The sequence below is a fragment of the Oncorhynchus clarkii genome, chromosome 25 (assembly GCF_045791955.1).
Source record: "Oncorhynchus clarkii lewisi isolate Uvic-CL-2024 chromosome 25, UVic_Ocla_1.0, whole genome shotgun sequence".
Taxonomy (NCBI): domain Eukaryota; kingdom Metazoa; phylum Chordata; class Actinopteri; order Salmoniformes; family Salmonidae; genus Oncorhynchus; species Oncorhynchus clarkii.
The window spans coordinates 23,252,503-23,271,254 of NC_092171.1; the positions used below are offsets into that span (position 1 = coordinate 23,252,503).

An 18,752-nucleotide genomic window follows, 5' to 3' on the forward strand; every position below is an offset into this window, starting at 1 on the left:
AGTTGATATGGTGTGTATGTGTGTGTTTGATATGGAATGTGTGTGTGTGGTTGATATGGTGTGTATGTGTTGGGGGATGGGGAGCAAGAAGCAGGTGATACACTACATGGCTTGTCGAACATTTCATTGTACACCCTTTTGCTGGTCCCCCCTTTGCTGCTATGGACTTCGCTTTCTGCACAGGGTCATTGTCATGCTGAAACAGGAAAGGACCTTCCCCAAATTGTTGCCACAAAATTGGAAGCAAAATGTCATTGTATAATGTAGCATTAAGATTTCCCTTCACTGGAACTAAGGGGCCAAGCCCAAACCATGAAAAACAGCCCCAGACCATTATTCCTCCTCCACCAAACTTTACAGTTGGCACTATACATTCGGGCAGGTAGCGTTCTCCTTGCATCCACCAAACCCAGGTTCATCTGTCGGATTGCTAGATGTGGAAGCATGATTCCTCATTCCAGAAAACACTGTTCCAGAGTCCAATGGTCTTGAGTTTTACACCACTCTAGCCAACGCTTGGCATTGCGCATGGTGATCTTAGGATTGTGCGGCTGCTCAGCCATGGAAATCCATTTCATGAAGCTTCCGAGAAACAGTTATTGTGCTGACGTTGCTTCCAGGGGCAGTTTGGAACTCGGTAGTGAGTGTTGCAAGCGAGGACAGACAATTTTTACACGTTAAGCGCTTCAGCACTCGACGGTCCCATTCTGTGAGCTTGTGTGGCCTACCACTTCGCAGCTGAGCCATTGTTGCTGCTAGACGTTTCCACTTCACTATAGCAACACTAACCAGTTGACCGGGGCAGCTCTAGCAGGGCAGAAATTTGACGAACTGACTTGGATAGGGGGCATCCTATGACGGTGCCACGTTGAAAGTCACTGAGCTCTTCAGTACAAGCCATTCTACTGCCAATGTTTGTCTATGGAGATTACATAGCTGTGTGCTTAATTTTATACACCTGTCAGCAACAGGTATGGTTGAACCAGCCGAATCCACTAATTTGAAGGTGTGTCCACACACTTTTGACCATGTAGTGTATGAGGATACAGTTATGTGTCCAAAAGAGCGAAGGAATGTGAGGGAATGTGTGTGTGTGTTTGTGTATATGTATACAGAAACCATAGGTCTATGCGTACCCTCTTCTCTCAGGCAGTGCTAAATAAAGAAGTGTTGTTACAATGTGGATGCAGTGATAGACTGTAGAGGAGATGTGAGGACACACAAACAGGCAGAAAGATTGCCCCTCAGAGCCAAACTGGCAGCCGGCCCAGTGGCTGGGCCTGAGACTCCTGCTGTCCATAAGACACCAAAAAGTGTTGGCTGGCTCAGCTGGGTCTTTGGTGGAAAAAGAAAACGATGCATCTACCTGATGACAAAGACAAATTGGTAAGGAACATGTTATTTATTCATTCTATAGAGAAACTTTAGTGGGTTCATCTTTTTCTCTGTAGCTTCATTTACGTTGCTGTTATGTTCTTCCTCGGGTTGTCTGCGTTCAAAACTGAGGGCAAGGCTAATGTATTCACTTTAATTAATGTCAGTTTAAAGTAGTGGATGTGTGAAGAGGAGTAAGGATCGGACCAAGATGCAGCGTGGTAAGTGTTCATGATGATTACTTTAATAAACAAACTGAACACTATAAAATACAAAACAATAAATGTGACCATGAACGATACCGACACAGTACCGTGTGGCGACAAACAATCACACGGAACCAAACAGTGAAACCCAGGCTACCTAAGTATGATTCTCAATCAGAGACAACTAACGACACCTGCTTCTGATTGAGAACCATACTGGGCCGAAACAGAAACCAAACATAGAAAAACAAACATAGACTGCCCACCCCAACTCACGCCCTGACCATACTAAATAAAGACAAAACAAAGGAAATAAAGGTCAGAACTTGACAGGATGACCTTTGTATTTTAACTGTGAGAATCTTACTAATATACTATATGTATGATATAAATACGATTATGGGAATGCAGTACTTAGGGGCCTACTTACAAATTAAATTAATAAATTACAGTGCTGCAAGGATTCTGACACAAACACAAACATCTGCCCACATCACCCACTTCCTTGCTGACCTTCATTGGCTACCTGTTCCTCAAAGCCCTAAATGGTATCAGACCTACCAACTGTCAGATCTACTCTCCCCCTATGAACCTCCACGCATATGGTCAAGGCATGCCAAACTGTTTCATGAACTCAGGACCCGACGCCGAACAATGTAGGACCGTGCCTTTTCCTCCCACAACCCACACCTTTGGAACACCCTTCCTGATAATCTCAGGGCTGTTCAGACTGTTGGGGCTTTTAAAGCAGGCCTTAAGACTCATCTTTATCAACTGAACTACACTTCTTCCTAGACTTTGATTGTTATTTTTATGATATGGTTATACACTGAGTGTAGCAAACATTAGGAAGACCTTCCTAATATTGAGTTGTACCCACCCCCCTTTTGCTCCCAGAACAGCCTCAATTCATCAGGGCATGGACTCTACAAGGTGTCGAAAGCATTCCACAGGGATGCTGGCCCATGTTGACTCCAAAGCTTCCCACTTTTGTGTCAAGTTGGCTGGATGTCCTTTAAGTGGTGGACCATTCTTGATACACACAGGAAACTGTTGAGCATGACAAATCCAGCAGCATTGTAGTTCTTTACATAAACTGGTGCATCTAGCACCTACTACCATACCTGATCAAAGGCACTTAAATCTGAAAGGGAAAAGGCACATTCACCCTCTGAATGGCACACATACGCAATCCATGTCTCAATTATCTCAAGGCTTAAAAATCCTTTAACCTGTCTTCTCCCCTTCATCTACACTGATTGAAGTGGATTTAACAAGTGACATCAATAAGGGATCATAGCTTTCACCTGGATAGTCTTCTTTCAATAACAGCAAGTATATTGGGCAGATGCTCTACAAAATGCACCCTGATTTGACCATCACAACAGCTCCAACTCAGATGCCTAGGCCACTCCCTGGCCAGCTCCCTCCCACACACTCAGACCTCATGGCACCAATGGCTGTGCCATTTGATCGTGTTGGCACTCTACCCTACTGAGGTATGTTTCTGTACAATCCTTCCAAGTATATACATTTTATTAGCTGTTCTTTTACTTAGTATAACACATGGCTAAAGTAGCAATGATATAAATCATTTTCTTTTTGTCCCACAGGCCATTTGTCCAGAGTGGATTTTCCCACGTCCATAAATGGATTTTTCAGCATTTTAAAAGACAAAAAAATAAGAATATTTCAGAACATTGCCTTAGGCGGATGTCATGCAGGTGTTTGTACACTTTTTTCTCTTTTGTTAATTTTGTTGGTTGTTGGTCCATGGGGGGCGGGTGGGTCTTGGGGGTGGGGAATGGAATTATTTTATTTATACATTTTTCTCGGGGGGGAACTGTGGGGGGGGGTCTGGTGGTCTGGCGTTTGGGAGGCTGGTGGCCTGGCATTTGGGAGCTTGGGTCGGTGGCTGATGGATTGCTGGTTCGTGTCCCCGTTTTTGACCTTGTGGGAGATCTGTTGACATGCCCTTGAGCAGGGCGTTGACCCTGGTTGCTTCGGTGTGTCGCTCTGGATGGGAGTCTGTTAGATGACTAATGTGGTGTAGTTGTTGAGCGGCTTCACTGCAAGTATATTGTGTGTTTTAAATGTTCAATTTAAAAAAAAAAAAACATTTCAGAATTGAAAAAATGATTTGGTGACTGCGAATAAAAAACTCAAGCATATCCCCCCCTCTGTCATGTTCACATTGTTTTGATATGTGTTCTATCATCATTTACATGCCCATTGCTATACATTACATACTGTTCAGATCAGTGTATTTTATACATATCTTTCAAAAATATATTTAAAAACAACTAGCACTTCCCAAATGTAAACATTATTTTTTGTTTGGGGACAGGCAGACACTGTAACTGTTTGCTCATAGACATTATAAAGTTACAAACCATTAGGGACAAGGTTATAGGGACACTCATTTGTATTAAGGCCTTCTCATTCAGATTCCCATTAACCAACAGAGGGACACCTACGTTTAATTTCACAATTTCCCATGTGTGTGGTCATTACCTTTTCCCTTTCAGAATAGAGACACCAATAAATCCCTTTTCACTACTTTTAGATCCATCTGTCTGTGGTATAGCAGACCACCTTAAAAAACACACGCACGCACAAACACACACAAACAATGACACACGCACACACTTCAGGTTAGATGAGCCGGTCGACCTTAAAAAAAAATCCCTGTTTCTGTTACTTCCGTGTTTAGCGTTCTAGGCAGTTTTCGTTTCGGAACAGCAACATGGCGCAGCTGAAAACAAAACGTTCCTGTAAACTGTTATGTCAAACTAATTCACCTTCATGTAAATTATCATGTAGTCATCTTTTCCAACCACTCCTCTCAATAATATTAGTCAGCTCCATCGCAAGTTCTGCTGTAGCAGAAACAGAGACAGGCGTCCTGACAATAACAGATGCTAACTGGACGGTCACTATGGACGGCGAGTGGATGATAAAGTTGTGAGTACAGTACGAAGTCGTACTGATGATCTGATGTATGCATGTTTGGCGGAAGAAGAAAACGGGAGGGGGGAAGGAGGAGATATATAATTGAAGCTATTAAGTGCCGAATAAGATTTTAGAGTAAAACTTTTGGTCTAGGTCCAGAATGAGTGTATTCTATTCCAATAATTCAGATGTTTCATGTTGAAGTTGATGGAACATTGAATGTGAAACTATGCTCTTCAACGTATATAGATCATGCCAACGTATTTTCCTGACGTTGAAAATAAGTATTTTCTGGATGTTGAAACCAGGTTAATTTTCAGTTCTGAACGAAATGCTGGAAGGGGGGCCTGAGTGAAAACATTTGGGAACCTTTGCTCTACTGTACTGAACTATACTTTGCTGTCCAAATAGTGAATCATAGACGTCTATGATTGATTCAGATTTGGTTTTTAGAACACCTGACTTGTGCCCTGAACACCACCCACCTATAGAATCTCCATAATGTCCATAGATAAATGTGTGTGTGTATAGTGTTGCTCCCTGGTGCCCGGCATGTGCCCAGCTGAAGGAGCAGTGGGAGAGATTCTCCAGCCTGGCAGCAGCCATGGGGGTTTCAGTAGGAGAAGTGGACGTCACTGAACAGCCTGGTATGGAAATATTATGAAGTTGATACTGTTGGCTCTTACTGTCCTCAATATTGTCTTCTCCTCGCTGTGGCGAGGCTCCTTCTAACCGCCCATCTCTCCTTTCTCTCGTGTGTTTCTTTTCTTTCAGGTCTCAGTGGACGATTTTTGGTTACCACACTGCCAACCATTTTCCAGTTAGTATCTCAGTTAACCTTTGACCCTGTCCTTTGATCCATGACCTTTAACCTTTCTAACTTTGTATACAGTATTTATCTGTGTGTGTATTCTACAGTGTAAAGGAGGGTAGCGTGAGGAGGTATGTGTCTGTCCGTGAGGCTGAGGAGTTCCATACATATGTCTCTAACAGGAGGTGGGAGGAGGTGGAACCACTGCCTTCATGGAAGTCTCCTACTTCTCCTCTGTAAATATACACACCATATACAATACCAGTCGAAAGTTTGAACACACCTACTCATTCCAGGGTTAACTTTTTATTTAATTTATTTGTTTTAATATTTTCTACATTGTAGAATAATAGTGAAGACATCAAAACTATGAAATAACACATTAAATCGTGTAGTAACCAAAAAAGTGTTAAACAAATCAACATATATTTATATTTGAGATTATTCAAAGTAGCCACCCTTTGTCTTGATGACAACTTTGAACACTATTGGCATTCTCTCAACCAGCTTCATGAGGAATGCTTTTCCAACAGTCTTGAAGGAGTTCCCACATATGCTGAGTGCTTGTTGACTGCTTTTCCTTCACTCTGCGGTCCGACTCAACAATCTCAATTGGGTTGAAGTCGGGTGATTCAGGTCATCTGATGCAGCACTCCATCACTCTCCTTCTTAGTCAAATAGCCCTTACACAGCCGGGAGTTGTGCTTCGGGTCATTTTCCTGTTGAAAAACATATGATACTCCCACTAAGCGCAAACCAGATTATCGCTGCAGAATGCTGTGGTAGCCATGCTGGTTAAGTGTGCCTTGAATTCTAAATAAATCACAGACCGTGTCACCAGCAAAGCACCCCCACACCATTACACCTCTATGTTTCACGGTGGGAACCACACATGCAGAGATCATCCGTTCACCTACTCTGCGTCTCACAAAGGCACGGCGGTTGGAACCAAAAATCTCAAATTTGGACTCGGACCAAAGGAGAGATTTCCACCGGTCTAATGTCCAATCCTCGTGTTTCTTGGCCCAAGCAAGTATCTTCTTATTATTGGTATCCTTAAGTAGTGGTTTATTTGCAGCAATTCGACCATGAAGGCCTGATGCACTCAGTCTCCTCTGAACAGTTGATGTTGAGATGTGTCTGTTACCAGGGTTGGGTAGGTTACTATCTAAATGTAATCTGTTACAGTTACTAGTTACCGGTCCAAAATTGTAGTCAGTACCATAACTTTTGGATTATCCAAACTCAGTAACGTAATCTAATTACATTCCGTTAGTTTTAGATGTATTTCCCCTTAAGAGGCATTAGAAGACAAAAATGTATGTTACCAATTGAATGACATCTATTGCAGGATAAATGAATGTTAAAGTTTAATTAGCTGGCCATATATGGATGTTAAAATGTACTTTAAGGGTTGGTTTACATTTACAATGTTTACACTGGGATAAAACAAGTTTATATTTGGGGTTCTGATAGAGTATGACAGTTGTACTAAGCTCATGAAGGATTTATAAGTTATACAGTTGAAGTCGGACGTTTACATGCACCTTAGCCAAATACTTATAAACTCAGTTTTTCACAATTCCTGACATTTAATCGTAGTAAAAATTCCCTGTCTTAGGACAGTTAGGATCACCACTTTATTTTAATGTGAAATGTCAGAATAATATTAGAGAGAATGATTTATTTCAGCTTTTATTTCTTTCATCACATTCCCAGTGGGTCAGAAGTTTACATACACTCAATTAGTATTTGATAGCATTGCCATTAAATTGTTTAACTTGGGGCAAACGTTTCAGATAGCCTTCCACAAGCTTCCCACAATAAGTTGGGTGAATTTTGGCCCATTCCTCCTGATAGAGCTGTTGTAACTGAGTCAGGTTTGTAGGCCTCCTTGCTCGCACACACTTTTTCAGTTCTGCCCACAAATGTTCTATGGGATTGAGGTCAGGGCTTTGTGATGGCCACTCCAATACTTTAACTTTGTTGTCCTTAAGCCATTTTGCCACAACTTTGGGGTCATTGTCCATTTGGATGACCCATTTGCGACCAAGCTTTAACTTCCTGACTGATGTCTTGAAATGTTGCTTCAATATATCCACATCATTTTCCTGCCTCATGATGCCATATATTTTGTGAAGTGCACCAGTCCCTCCTGCAGCAAAGCACCCCCACAACATGATGCTGCCACCCCCATGCTTCACTGTTGGGATGGTGTTCTTCGGCTTGCAAGCCTCCCCCTTTTTCCTCCAAATGTAACAATGGGAATTATGGCCAAACAGTTCTATTTTTGTTTCATCAGACCAGAGGACATTTCTCCAAAAAGTACCATCTTTGTCCCCATGTGCAGTTGCAAACCGTAGTCTGTTTTTTTAATGGCGGTTTCGGAGCAGTGGTTTCTTCCTGGCTGAGCGGCCTTTCAGGTTATGTTGATATAGAACTAATTTTACTGTGGATATAGATACTTTTGTACCGGTTTCCTCCAGCATCTTCACAAGGTCCTTTGCTGTTGTACTGCGATTGATTTGCATTTTTCACACCATAGTATGTTCAGCTCTAGGAGACAGAACGTGTCCCATGGTGTTTATACTTGCGTACTATTGTTTGTACAGATGAACGTGGTACCTTCAGGCGTTTGGAGATTGCTCCCAAGGATGAACCAGACTTGTGGAGATCTACACTTTTTTTCCTGAGGTTTTGGCTGATTTCTTTTGATTTCCCCATGATGTCAAGCAAAGAGGCACTGAGTTTGAAGCCATAACATAATTTTCTGGCATTTTTCAAGCTGTTTAAAGGCACAGTCAACTTAGTGTATGTAAACTTCTGACCCACTGGAATTGTGATACAGTGAATTAAAAGTGAAATCTGTCTGTAAACAATTGTTGGAAAAATTACTTGTCATGCACAAAGTAGATGTCCTAACCAAACCATAGTTTGTTAACAAGAAATTTGTGAAGTGGTTGAAAAACAAGTTTTAATGACTCCAACCTAAGTGTATGTAAACTTCCGACTTCAACTGTATTCTTCAAGAGTCAACGGATATAATTTACAGTATAAATCCAGAAATGGATGTAGCAAATACAGATTGCCCCTTTAAGTCTATCAAAAGTGTGCAAGTTTGAGCATGTGTCCATTAGGTTAGATTGAGCAGTAAAAGCCCCACTTTTATTCCATAGGCTGGGATCTTCACTATGCAGCTGTTGCAAGAGTGCTTTTTTTCACTGGCTGTCCAATGGTTTCAAAAACAATGATTAATAGGCAGCTTAAACTTCTTGAATTCAACCATTATTGGGTTGAAATACACATTTAGATGTGTGAACAGCCATCCACAACAACTGCAAATAGCTAAATGAGAGAGCAGCAGTGTGATTCACATCAATGCACTATGTAGATATCAATAATAAGTGATATCCGTATTGCCATAGACTACATCATTACTGTCATCTTTACCTCCAAGCGTTTATTCAAGTTGGATAATCTTTGGATGTCGACAGCAGTCGCACCATTGGAAGATATAGCTTGGACTGTAGCCTACAAAAGCCTTTCCTGCTCTTTTCCCTCAATCCAGCAAACACATTTGGTGTGTCATCACAGCGGTCTCTGACTTGTGGTCAGACTCACTCAGGTGGAACAAACTTAAACTTGTGCCTTTTTTCCATGCTGATTTGAATGTCACTGAGATAACAGAGAAGTGTCTTTAGGTTTATTTTCACAAACATATTTTCTGAATTTAAAAGTAATCATCTAGTTTTTCATAAGTGTCTATAATCTGATTAGAATATTTTTGCTGGTAGTGCAACTGAATACAAGTAATCCTTTACTCCCCAACCGTCTGTTACTTGAACTCTGTGAAGCATTTATTTGGGCTGCACTCTGAGGTGCAGATAACTCTAATGAACTTATATCCTTTGCAGCAGAGGTAACTCTGGGTCTTCCTTTCCTGTGGCCGTCCTCATGAGAGCCAGTTTCATCATCCTGCTTAATGGTTTTTGCGACTGCACTTGAAGAAACTTTCAAAATTCTCAACATTTTCCAGATTGACTGACCTTCATGTCTTAAAGTAATGATGGACTGTCGTTTCTCTTTGCTTAGTTGAGCTGTTCTTGCCATAATATGGACTTGGTGTTTTACCAAATAGGGCTATCTTCTGTATACCACCCCTACCTTGTCAAAACACAACTGATTGGCTCAAACGCATTAAGAAGGAAAGAAATTCCACAAATTTACTTTTAACAAGGCACACCTGTTAATTTAAATGCATTCCAGGTGACTACCTCATGAAGCTGGTTGAGATAATGCCAAGAGGGTCCAAAGCTTTCATCAAGGCAAAAGGAGGCTACTTTGAAGAATCTCAAATATAAAATATATTTTGATTTGTTAACACTTTTTTGGTTACTACATGATTCCATATGTGTTATTTCATAGTTTTGATGTCTTCACTATTATTCTACAAATCTAGAAAATAGTAAATATAAAGAAAAATCCAGGAATGAATAGATGTCTAAACTTTTGATTGGTACTGTATATTATACATAAACGTGGAATTTGTCTTGTCTTCTGTAAATATATTCTGACCTTACCTCTGACTTTGTGGATCTCCTCCCTCCAGGATGAGCTGCATGGCTGGACTCTTCAGGCTTTCACTGTGGATCCGGGTGAGACCAAATCTCTCTCACACACACACACACACACACACACACACACACACACACACACACACACAGAGAGAGAAAATTGTGTAAAGGATCCACACTCACTCAGAATCGTGTGTGCGTGTAGTGGACTCATGGGTATCTGACGGGGGATTTGGGCATGCCGGTGTGGGGCTCCTACCTCTCCTTTGCCATGGCAACACTTGTCACTGGGCTGCTGATGGGACTGGTGAGTTACACACTAATAATCATTTCACTATATTATTGTATTACTACTAAACCGTTAATAAACACAAAACACAATTTTTATGTCACACAAATGCTTTTGAAGGGTTCTGAACATGTTGAGAATGTCATTGTTCTGAGAAAGATGCCAAATCGTCTCTCTCTTACAGCCTGTTAGAGTATGTAGACACACAAACAAACACACACACACTTCGAGGAGTTTCTCTGCAGTGAAATGTGATCTTATGTAAGAGTGGGAGTGGGAGGATGGCTGCTATTTCAGGACTTGGTAGAGGAGACTGGAGAAGCAGCAGGAGGACAGATGTGTGGGATGCACTCAGCTGCTCTTGTGTAACCAGCTGCATTCTACTTAAAGTTTGGAACTCAACTCAACTCCTGCCTACACTGACATTAACCTCTTAACTAATTTAAACTACCTTCATTCTAAACTAGATTATTTACTATAGTTGTATTTATTTTAGTTTGACCCTGTCTAACTTCTCTGATCCTGTCTCAACCCTCCCCTCCACTCAACAGAGCTGCTTTAAACTCGTCTCTATCTCATTCTCTGTGTGTGTGTGTGTGTGTGTAGGTGCTGGTCCTGGTTGCAGATTGCCTCTGTCCTTCCCGACAGAAGCGGAAGGAGGAGAGAGCAGGTGAGAGGATGATCCCACAGAACAAAGCACATACACACACACAAAGACAGTGTGTTATTAGTGCTCTACAGCTTGTGTTTGTTTTGAGCAGGAGTGTGTGTGAGTATGGCGGAGAAGAGGCAAGCGTCGGAGGCAGATGAGGGGTCTAACAAGGAGGAGCCAGAGACACTGAGACAGAGGAGAGGACAGGCAGAACGTACCTCCTAACCAGTGGTTGGAACCTAAATTATTTTCCAATTGTTTCGTTCTGAACAGAACCATTATTTTTTTTGTTACATTCCACTGTTTTCCGACCAGCAAAATAAAGTTCTGAACCGGTTCGAACCAAATAAAAGTAACAGTTTATATTGTTCCTTTCTGTTCCTTTTTAAACCTCTGAAATTGTACAAAAATAAATAATAATTTGCTCAACATTAAATGACTTCACCAATCATGCAGTGCAGATAGAGCAGCTTGATATGGAGCAGACAAGCTATAGCTCAGTGAGTTGTTTACATGCAGCTGAAATTTTGTGGGTGGAGGAAGCTTGGCTTAAAGCGCTGGGCATCTTGTTGTGACATGCATTATCTGAATTAGGCCCACAGAATTATACCTACGGCGGAGCGGCTTCTTTGGAGGAACTTTGAATGTCTTTGAACTTCTGAGATGGCTTAACATTGAACCAGAACTAGCTATAGCTAGCTAATGAGCTTGTGTGCGCAGAGCGGCACCAGAATTAAAAATACATCTTACCTTTTTGTAGTTAATAAATACAATGTGATAACTATAGTATTCTAACTAGCTTTGAAAAAGTTAATCCATTCTTCTCTAATTAAAAATATCTTTCCCTATCTTCTGAATCACGCTTGTAACGTCAGTAGGTTACAGCTATGCTTCGGGGGGTTCTGATTCTGTTCCTTGGAAAATTTAGTTATTTTCCGGTTTTTTTCTGTTCCCTGAACCGATTCCAAGGGAAATGTTCCCTTCAGGACAGGACGACGAAGACAAAAATGTATGCTGAACAAAAAGAGTGATTTGACTAATGCTTGTCGTGTGTTTTTACATGTGTGGGGGGGGTCTGGAATGTTTCACTTTTCTATTTTTCGTCCACTATTGTTTTCATCCGTTTTTTATAACGTTGTCCAATTTTCTATGATTATCACAATATAAACTTTATTTTCTTTGATTTGAAATAGTTTTATATTGTTAAGACTGCCATATGCATACATACCGTTTGAGCTAGGTATGATTCTATTATTGATGGATGACTATGATAATGACTGAGTGTTGTTGCCATGTGAGGAGGCCCCTCCATCCTTGATAATGGATCATTTAATCACCAAAATAAACATTTTTATACAAAGGCCTCTTTACTGTCTAGTTATGGTTCCCATCTCCTGTCTGTGCTGTGTGGACAGTGCTATCATATATAAGGGTTGTGAGGTGAAGGGTCAGGGTTGCTTAAATTAGAGTGTGTGTGTGAGTGAGGGATTGAGTGGGAAGCAGGGCTGTGTAAACTTGGGGTTAATGATTGCTGGTGGTCAGATGATCAGAGAGGAGAGACTTGGGGGTGTCTGTGTGTGACAGCAGTCAGAGAGGACTATGTGTGTGTGGATCAGGTCGTGTTAGAGTTAGTCAGCCTGTATGTGTTATTGCGTGTGTGGATCAAAGTGTGTTAAAGTGTGCATTTGTCTGTTTGTGTGTGTGTGTGTGTGTGTGTGTAGTCATGTCTGAGAAGTTAGTGTGTGTGGCTGACTATGAGTCTATGGCCAAGAGAGTTCTACCAAAAGCTGTGTTTGACTACTACTGCTCTGGAGCTGACCAGCAAGAGACCTTGGCAGATAACACTGCTGCTTTCTCCAGGTAACTAGCACATACACTATGCGGAGTCTCCAGAAAACACTAACATCCCATTTTCAGGGATACAGTATTTTCAGCCTAACTTCCGTTTCCCCTGAAAAAAGGAAGTGGGAACTTCTTACGCCTGCGACGTTAGGTTACACATACACAGACACACACTGCTGTTTTCTCCAGGTAACATGAACATGCACGTTCTGTCCTGTAACAACTATTGTAACATCAAAACCAGACAACAAGGATTCATACAACACTAGTGTAGAATACTGCATCACACACACTGTTTACTTAGGATCTGCACAGATTATGTTCATCATCATCTCATAGAATATGTTAGTGAGGTGAGTTAGAAGTGTTTCTGGGGTGTTTCAGTGCTGTTCAGTTTTTTTGTGTGGCTGTTTTAGGCAGACAATATCCTAGAAATCACCACAGTAGTTTAATAATTGACTCACCACCTAACTTCAACTCAAAGTCCTGTTCAACGGCTGACACAGCACTTGTTTACACCAGATCACTTCTCTGTGTGTATAGGTGGCGTTTGTTCCCTAGGGTACTGAGGGATGTGTCCCGCGTGGATCTGAGTGTTAGTGTTTTAGGTCAGCGAATCAGCATGCCTGTGTGTGTCGGGGCAACCGCAATGCAGAGGATGGCCCACCCTGACGGAGAGACGGCCACCGCCAGAGGTATGTATACACACACACACACACACACGGCTGCTTCCAGCCTCTTGTGTATACTGTATGTGTGTAATAAAGCTCCATCTCCTAGCAACCAGAGCGGCAGGGACGGGGATGATGCTGAGTTCCTGGGCCACCTCTACCATAGAGGAAGTGAGGTCATCAGCTGGCGACGGCCTGCTCTGGATGCAGGTGGAGTACTGCTAGATATAGGTTTTGATTACATCACCGGTCTGGTGAACATCTATGACCTATATATAATCCGTACAGCTGTACATCTATAAGGACCGCGACCTCACCCTGTCATTGGTGCGCCGGGCTGAAGAGGCGGGGTATAAGGCCATCTTTGTTACCGTGGATACGCCCTACCTTGGAAAGAGACGAGACGACGTGCGCAACCGCTTTAAACTTCCCCCTCACCTGAAGTAGGAACCAAAAACACACTCATCACCACACCATATACACAGACACACACACATGCTTCATCAAATAATATATTATTTAAGCTTACCTCTTATTTTAGTGTTTGTGTGTGTGTGTAGGATGACTAACTTTGGTTCGGCAGAGCTGGCGTTCTCCAGTGCTGAGGGTTACGGTGAGGACAGTGGGCTGGCTGTCTATGTCGCTCAGGCTATCGACCCTACTCTCTGCTGGGAACACATTGCTTGGCTGAAGAAAAACACACACCTCCCTGTGGTCGTCAAAGGTGTCCTGAGAGGTGACACACAACACACCCCACATAATAAGGCAGGTTTAAGTTTCATGGCAGAGTAGTAACATGTCTATACATCTATGGATCTATATCTACCCTTCTTCCCTCCAGCTGAAGATGCACTAGAAGCACTTATCCACGGTGTAGATGGGATCCTGGTGTCTAACCACGGAGCAAGGCAGCTAGACGGGGTCCCAGCTACGGTGAGGGAGCCCAACACACACAAACGCTTCAGTAATATTTCACTTCTTGATCTGTGACATATGTTGTGTGTGTAGCTGGATGTGCTGTCTGAGGTGGTGTCAGCAGTAGCAGGGAGGTGTGAGGTGTACCTTGATGGAGGGGTGAGGAGGGGGACAGACGTCCTGAAGGCCTTAGCTCTGGGGGCTACCGCTGTCTTCCTCGGACGGCCTGTACTCTGGGGGCTCGCCTGCCAGGTACCACTGTGTGTGTGTGTGCAGATAAAGGACCATATGTGGTTGTTTTACCTACTGCTAAATAACTAAAATGTCAAAACGTGTGTTTGTAGGGGGAGCAGGGTGTCAGTGATGTTCTGGAGCTCATGAGAGATGAGCTACACCTGGCGATGGCCCTGGCAGGTAACCATGGATAATTAACCTACTCTGGCCATTTCCTCCTCACATTGCCTTTCCTCATCTACTAATTCTCAACCTCTCCTTCAGAGGTAAAGGTTGAACCTTGTGTTTTGTCTGCAGGATGTTGTTCACTGGCAGAGGTTAACAGATCCCTCGTCAGAAGACCTGAATTCACCTCCAGAATCTGAAGAAGCTGATACACGCAAATTGGGTTTGAAGGCACCAGCCATGTAAAACCTGGTTAAATTAATTTAATCAATTAGTCAATTGTAGTAATTATCACTGCTTTGATAGTTTCCAAAGCACTACGAATTGGATGTAAAATACTCATGACTGTCCGAAATGACTATCACCACCTGATGTAATTTGAAGCCTCATTAAATCATGTTTCTTTCCAATATTACTGGTGTTAGGGTTTTACTAGCCTTGAACTTCCAAATCTCATCTCACTGAAGTCTCGGTTTACAAGATTAGGGTTTGACTAAATCTGCTGTATTGACAAAGTCACCAAACTAGGAGACTGAACTAATGGCAAAATATCAAGTCAATCTGATAAAACAGCTGAAGTGACTTCAGTAGACCAGCAGGTGTCACTAACAGCTTTGACACTGTAAACCTTTTTGGTAGAATTGGTTGCAATGTTGAAAACCTTGGAAAGCTGTTTCCGCATTACACCCACGCTTAACATTTCCCACCACATACTCTTGCAGAATCCTGATCCTCTTTACAGAGCATACTAGCAATCTAAACAAGGAGTTAGCCTCTCGCCATGTGTGTAAGTTATCAGAGCAGGTTCATGATTTAATCACATTCATCAGATACAAAACTGTCAATCTACCAGGATGGTTCCCATGGCAATACAGGGTTAATAAATACATACGCTCACAAGAGTTCATTTGGGAGTTTTTACACAAGTATGGGTGTGTTCAATTTGAGTCCGTGTTACGTTGCAACAGTTACTTGGTGTTGCAGAGTTTAGTTGGCGCTGTTGAGTTGCCATGATTACTTAGTGCTGTTGAGCACCACAAGAGTCTTCATGCCGTAGTGACAGTAGCTGTAGCCTGACACAGTCGTCGTTACCTGTGTGATATATCTGCACACACAGAAGCAGTATTACCAAAACACACAACAGAAACAATGTACCATTAAGATTTCCAGTGTGTAGTCTGCAGAAACAGACTGTCTATGGTGTGTGTATTACCGTAGGGTCTGCAGGAGCGGACTGTTTGAAGTGAAAGACGGATGAGGCCAACGATGCTGCTACCAGGAAGAGCTGGATCGCTGTGTTCACCTGCATTTCATACTGGCACACACACAATTTAGAGAACATGGTTTAGCAACATTCAGTGCAAGACTGTGCATTGTTGATCTGACTGGAGAATGTGTGGTTCTGTCTGTCTTAATTCATGCCATGACAGTAAAGTGACAGCATGGGAAACCAGCCCTAAAAGTGTAATCTGATATGGCATAATTTTGCCTTCATCTGGGTAACTTCTTTCACACGCAGACAACAATGAATCTGCCAAGACTACCACTTGTCTTACCACATACCCACAACACCTACCAATTCTTGAAAAGCCCCAGGTCAGGATCGGGTGGTTTCCCTCAGGTCCTCTCCAGGTGTGCTGTTGGCCGGTCTTCCATTACATAGACCTTTCCAGCCTGGAGGCACAACCTCAGCCGAGTACGAGAGGGCATTCGGGTATAAACTAAAGCCGTTTTCGTTACCCTGCATCCTCTCCAGCGATAGTATCGGGTGACGCTTTCGGTGGAACCCTTCAGCGCGTGGCCGGTAACCTCTGGGGTCGACAGGATTGGGATATTCGTGTCCTGTGGGGTGTGTAGCTGGGCGACAGAGAGTATTCTGTTTGAGTCTTTGCAGCCTCTTCAGCTTTGCCCTCACACATTCACCGGTCTGCTGCCGCCATGACGCAGTTGACCAACACACACTTCTCATCGCATTACATTAACTAGGTGCCCTCGCGCACACAATGTTATCTTTACAAATCGACAACATTGAAAACCGCGAACAAGACGCGACTTAAACTAACCTCATCTACTCCGCTTTACACATATCCTGCTGTTTAACACCTTCGACAGTTCATATTTTTCTCCGTTTACTTCTTATCCAGCCAGCAACTCTAGCCGATAAATCCATGTTTTCTGCCGTATTCCGAGAGTTTTACGTCGTGTTGGTGGATGTCACTTCAAAAGAACAGTTATCTCGCTGTGATAGTTTGGGTAATTATAAGCCCGGGTATAGGCGAGGGGACGGTCTAAAGTTATACTGTTACACAGGACGTGTAACCAACTAGCTTGATGGTTCAGAGTTTCATCTTGTACCCTGCCTCCTTTTCTGTGCAAATGTTAACTATTTCACACTCCTGCGCACTAAGCGAGATCCTTGACCAAAATTAATTTGCGCCACAGCTGAACAAACAGCGCCTCTGCGCAGCTGCAAGGAGTCCATGAGGAGCTACTTTATTTTACTAAAATGTTGATAATATTTGTAGCTGACTTATTTTACCACACACAGCCTCGAGTATACAGGTAAATTAATGTCATAAGTGTACAAGCATGTCTAATATGAGTTGCGCCTGTCTAATCAGTTTTGTACTTGCAAAAAATATTTGCAAACATGTAACTTTTGACAAATGCAACAACACCAGCAAGCAGGTAATGTGTGAATAAATACTTGCAAACATGTAACTTGATGTGAGAAAATCCAAGAATATTTTGCAACTGGTGAATCAAAACTACATTTGCTTGTGTCGAATCTGTTTTTAGTGACTAACCTGTGCCAAACATTTTGGAAAAATCTGTACTTGTAAGAGTACTTCTTGCTTGTAGAGAAGCTATCTTAATTATATAGCTAGATGTCAATATCGAACCAATGCAATGATAGACATTTTATTGGCATGCTATGAGCTGCTTTTCCTGAAAATGTCTATCTGATACAGCTATTTGTTGTTCTAGTGCAATGCACATCACATGTGACAGCCACATCATGTAGTCATGTATCTGCAGACCAGCAAGGAGGAGAAATATCTGGTTAAGGGACATTTTCTAGGAAAAGCATGGACAGATGGAACTATCTGTAGTGCCATTATTATTTGAAACCACCACATGCACATCATCTGTATCAGTGTTACATTTCATATTGTTTTAATCTATTTGTATTGCAAGTTGTACAAATAATCAGCATGAAGAATACTGAATTCTGTTTAATTGTCAAGTGGACTGAATTCTCATTCAAATAATGTTGTGCCTCTCTTTCAGATCTGCCAAGCACCACTGCTAGCCACACAACCACTGCCTCAGATTGGTTGGGTAAGCTTCTATATAGATGGCCCTGTCCAGGAGTGACGGGTGTCTCCCAACCCCCTTCTCAGTCCCTAGTAATTATTCTGCAATAGTTTATGCAACACCATCTGGAAACAGAAGATACTCTATAGCACTGGTCACCAACCTTTTCTGAGTCAAGATCACTGAGTCAAAATGCATGCCGAGATCTACCGCTCTAATTTTATTAACATTTCTTAAAAAATGTAAGCCTATGCAACATTAACCAATTAAAAACAGTACTGTAGCAATGAGGTTTGTACAGTAAGCTATAGGCCCACTACATTATCACCGCATACTGGCTTTGCTTGAATTGGGGCGGCAGGTAGTCTAGTGGTTAGTGTTGGGCCAGTAACCGAAAGGTTGCAAGATCAAATCCCGAGCTGACAAGGTAAAAATCTGTCGTTCTGCCCCTGAACAAGGCAGTTAACCCACTGTTCCTAGGCCGTCATTGTAAATAAGAATTTGTTCTTCCCTGGACATGCCTAGTAAAATACATTTAAAAAATAAAAATTGACCTGCCAATGCATTGTTGTTCAGGATATTTTTTTAAATTATATTTAAAAATTTGAGGTAGGCTATATGATCATAGATCCATTGTTGTATTACTTGTGAGGCACAGCTGAGTGAGCATACATTTAAATCATTTGCTTTTTATTTTACTGGGCTGATGGTGCCTGCATCTGATGGTCAGTCTTAGCAGAGGGAGAGCA

At 42.2% G+C, this 18,752-nt stretch overlaps 2 protein-coding genes across 4 annotated transcripts; both read left to right on the forward strand.

Moving 5' to 3' along the window:
- The first annotated feature begins 4,276 nt into the window (after positions 1 to 4,276).
- LOC139383790 (thioredoxin-related transmembrane protein 1-like) lies at positions 4,277 to 12,218 on the forward strand. 3 transcript variants are annotated; one of them, XM_071128361.1, is made up of 8 exons: positions 4,277 to 4,544; positions 5,064 to 5,179; positions 5,307 to 5,352; positions 5,451 to 5,579; positions 9,953 to 9,998; positions 10,123 to 10,224; positions 10,813 to 10,876; positions 10,968 to 12,218. In XM_071128361.1, exons 1-8 carry the CDS (start codon positions 4,327 to 4,329, stop codon positions 11,081 to 11,083), a joined length of 837 nt encoding a protein of 278 aa, XP_070984462.1. In that variant the 5' UTR covers positions 4,277 to 4,326; the 3' UTR covers positions 11,084 to 12,218. The 3 variants fall into 3 exon arrangements, with proteins under 3 accessions (XP_070984462.1, XP_070984460.1, XP_070984461.1); XM_071128359.1 differs by having other exon boundaries at positions 4,301 to 4,544; positions 5,526 to 5,579; XM_071128360.1 differs by lacking the exon at positions 10,123 to 10,224 and having other exon boundaries at positions 4,301 to 4,544.
- Positions 12,219 to 12,436: 218 nt separating this feature from the next.
- LOC139383838 (hydroxyacid oxidase (glycolate oxidase) 1) lies at positions 12,437 to 15,097 on the forward strand. Its single transcript, XM_071128415.1, has 9 exons — positions 12,437 to 12,718; positions 13,244 to 13,395; positions 13,481 to 13,581; positions 13,660 to 13,814; positions 13,932 to 14,107; positions 14,213 to 14,304; positions 14,380 to 14,538; positions 14,631 to 14,700; positions 14,818 to 15,097. Exons 1-9 carry the CDS (start codon positions 12,582 to 12,584, stop codon positions 14,883 to 14,885), a joined length of 1,110 nt encoding a protein of 369 aa, XP_070984516.1. The 5' UTR covers positions 12,437 to 12,581; the 3' UTR covers positions 14,886 to 15,097.
- Positions 15,098 to 18,752: the final 3,655 nt, after the last annotated feature.

What these genes read in the sequence shown, in the direction of transcription:
- LOC139383790 (XM_071128361.1), top strand. Translation starts at nt 4,327, where the DNA reads ATGGCGCAGCTGAAAACAAAACGTTCCTGTAAACTGTTATGTCAAACT. An exon ending in GGCTTTCACTGTGGATCCGG is followed by an intron (nt 9,999 to 10,122) that starts GTGAGACCAAAT and finishes GTGTGCGTGTAG; the next exon opens with TGGACTCATGGGTATCTGAC. An exon ending in CTGGGCTGCTGATGGGACTG is followed by an intron (nt 10,225 to 10,812) that starts GTGAGTTACACA and finishes GTGTGTGTGTAG; the next exon opens with GTGCTGGTCCTGGTTGCAGA.
- LOC139383838 (XM_071128415.1), top strand. Translation starts at nt 12,582, where the DNA reads ATGTCTGAGAAGTTAGTGTGTGTGGCTGACTATGAGTCTATGGCCAAG. An exon ending in AGAGACGGCCACCGCCAGAG is followed by an intron (nt 13,396 to 13,480) that starts GTATGTATACAC and finishes TCCATCTCCTAG; the next exon opens with CAACCAGAGCGGCAGGGACG. An exon ending in AAACTTCCCCCTCACCTGAA is followed by an intron (nt 13,815 to 13,931) that starts GTAGGAACCAAA and finishes GTGTGTGTGTAG; the next exon opens with GATGACTAACTTTGGTTCGG.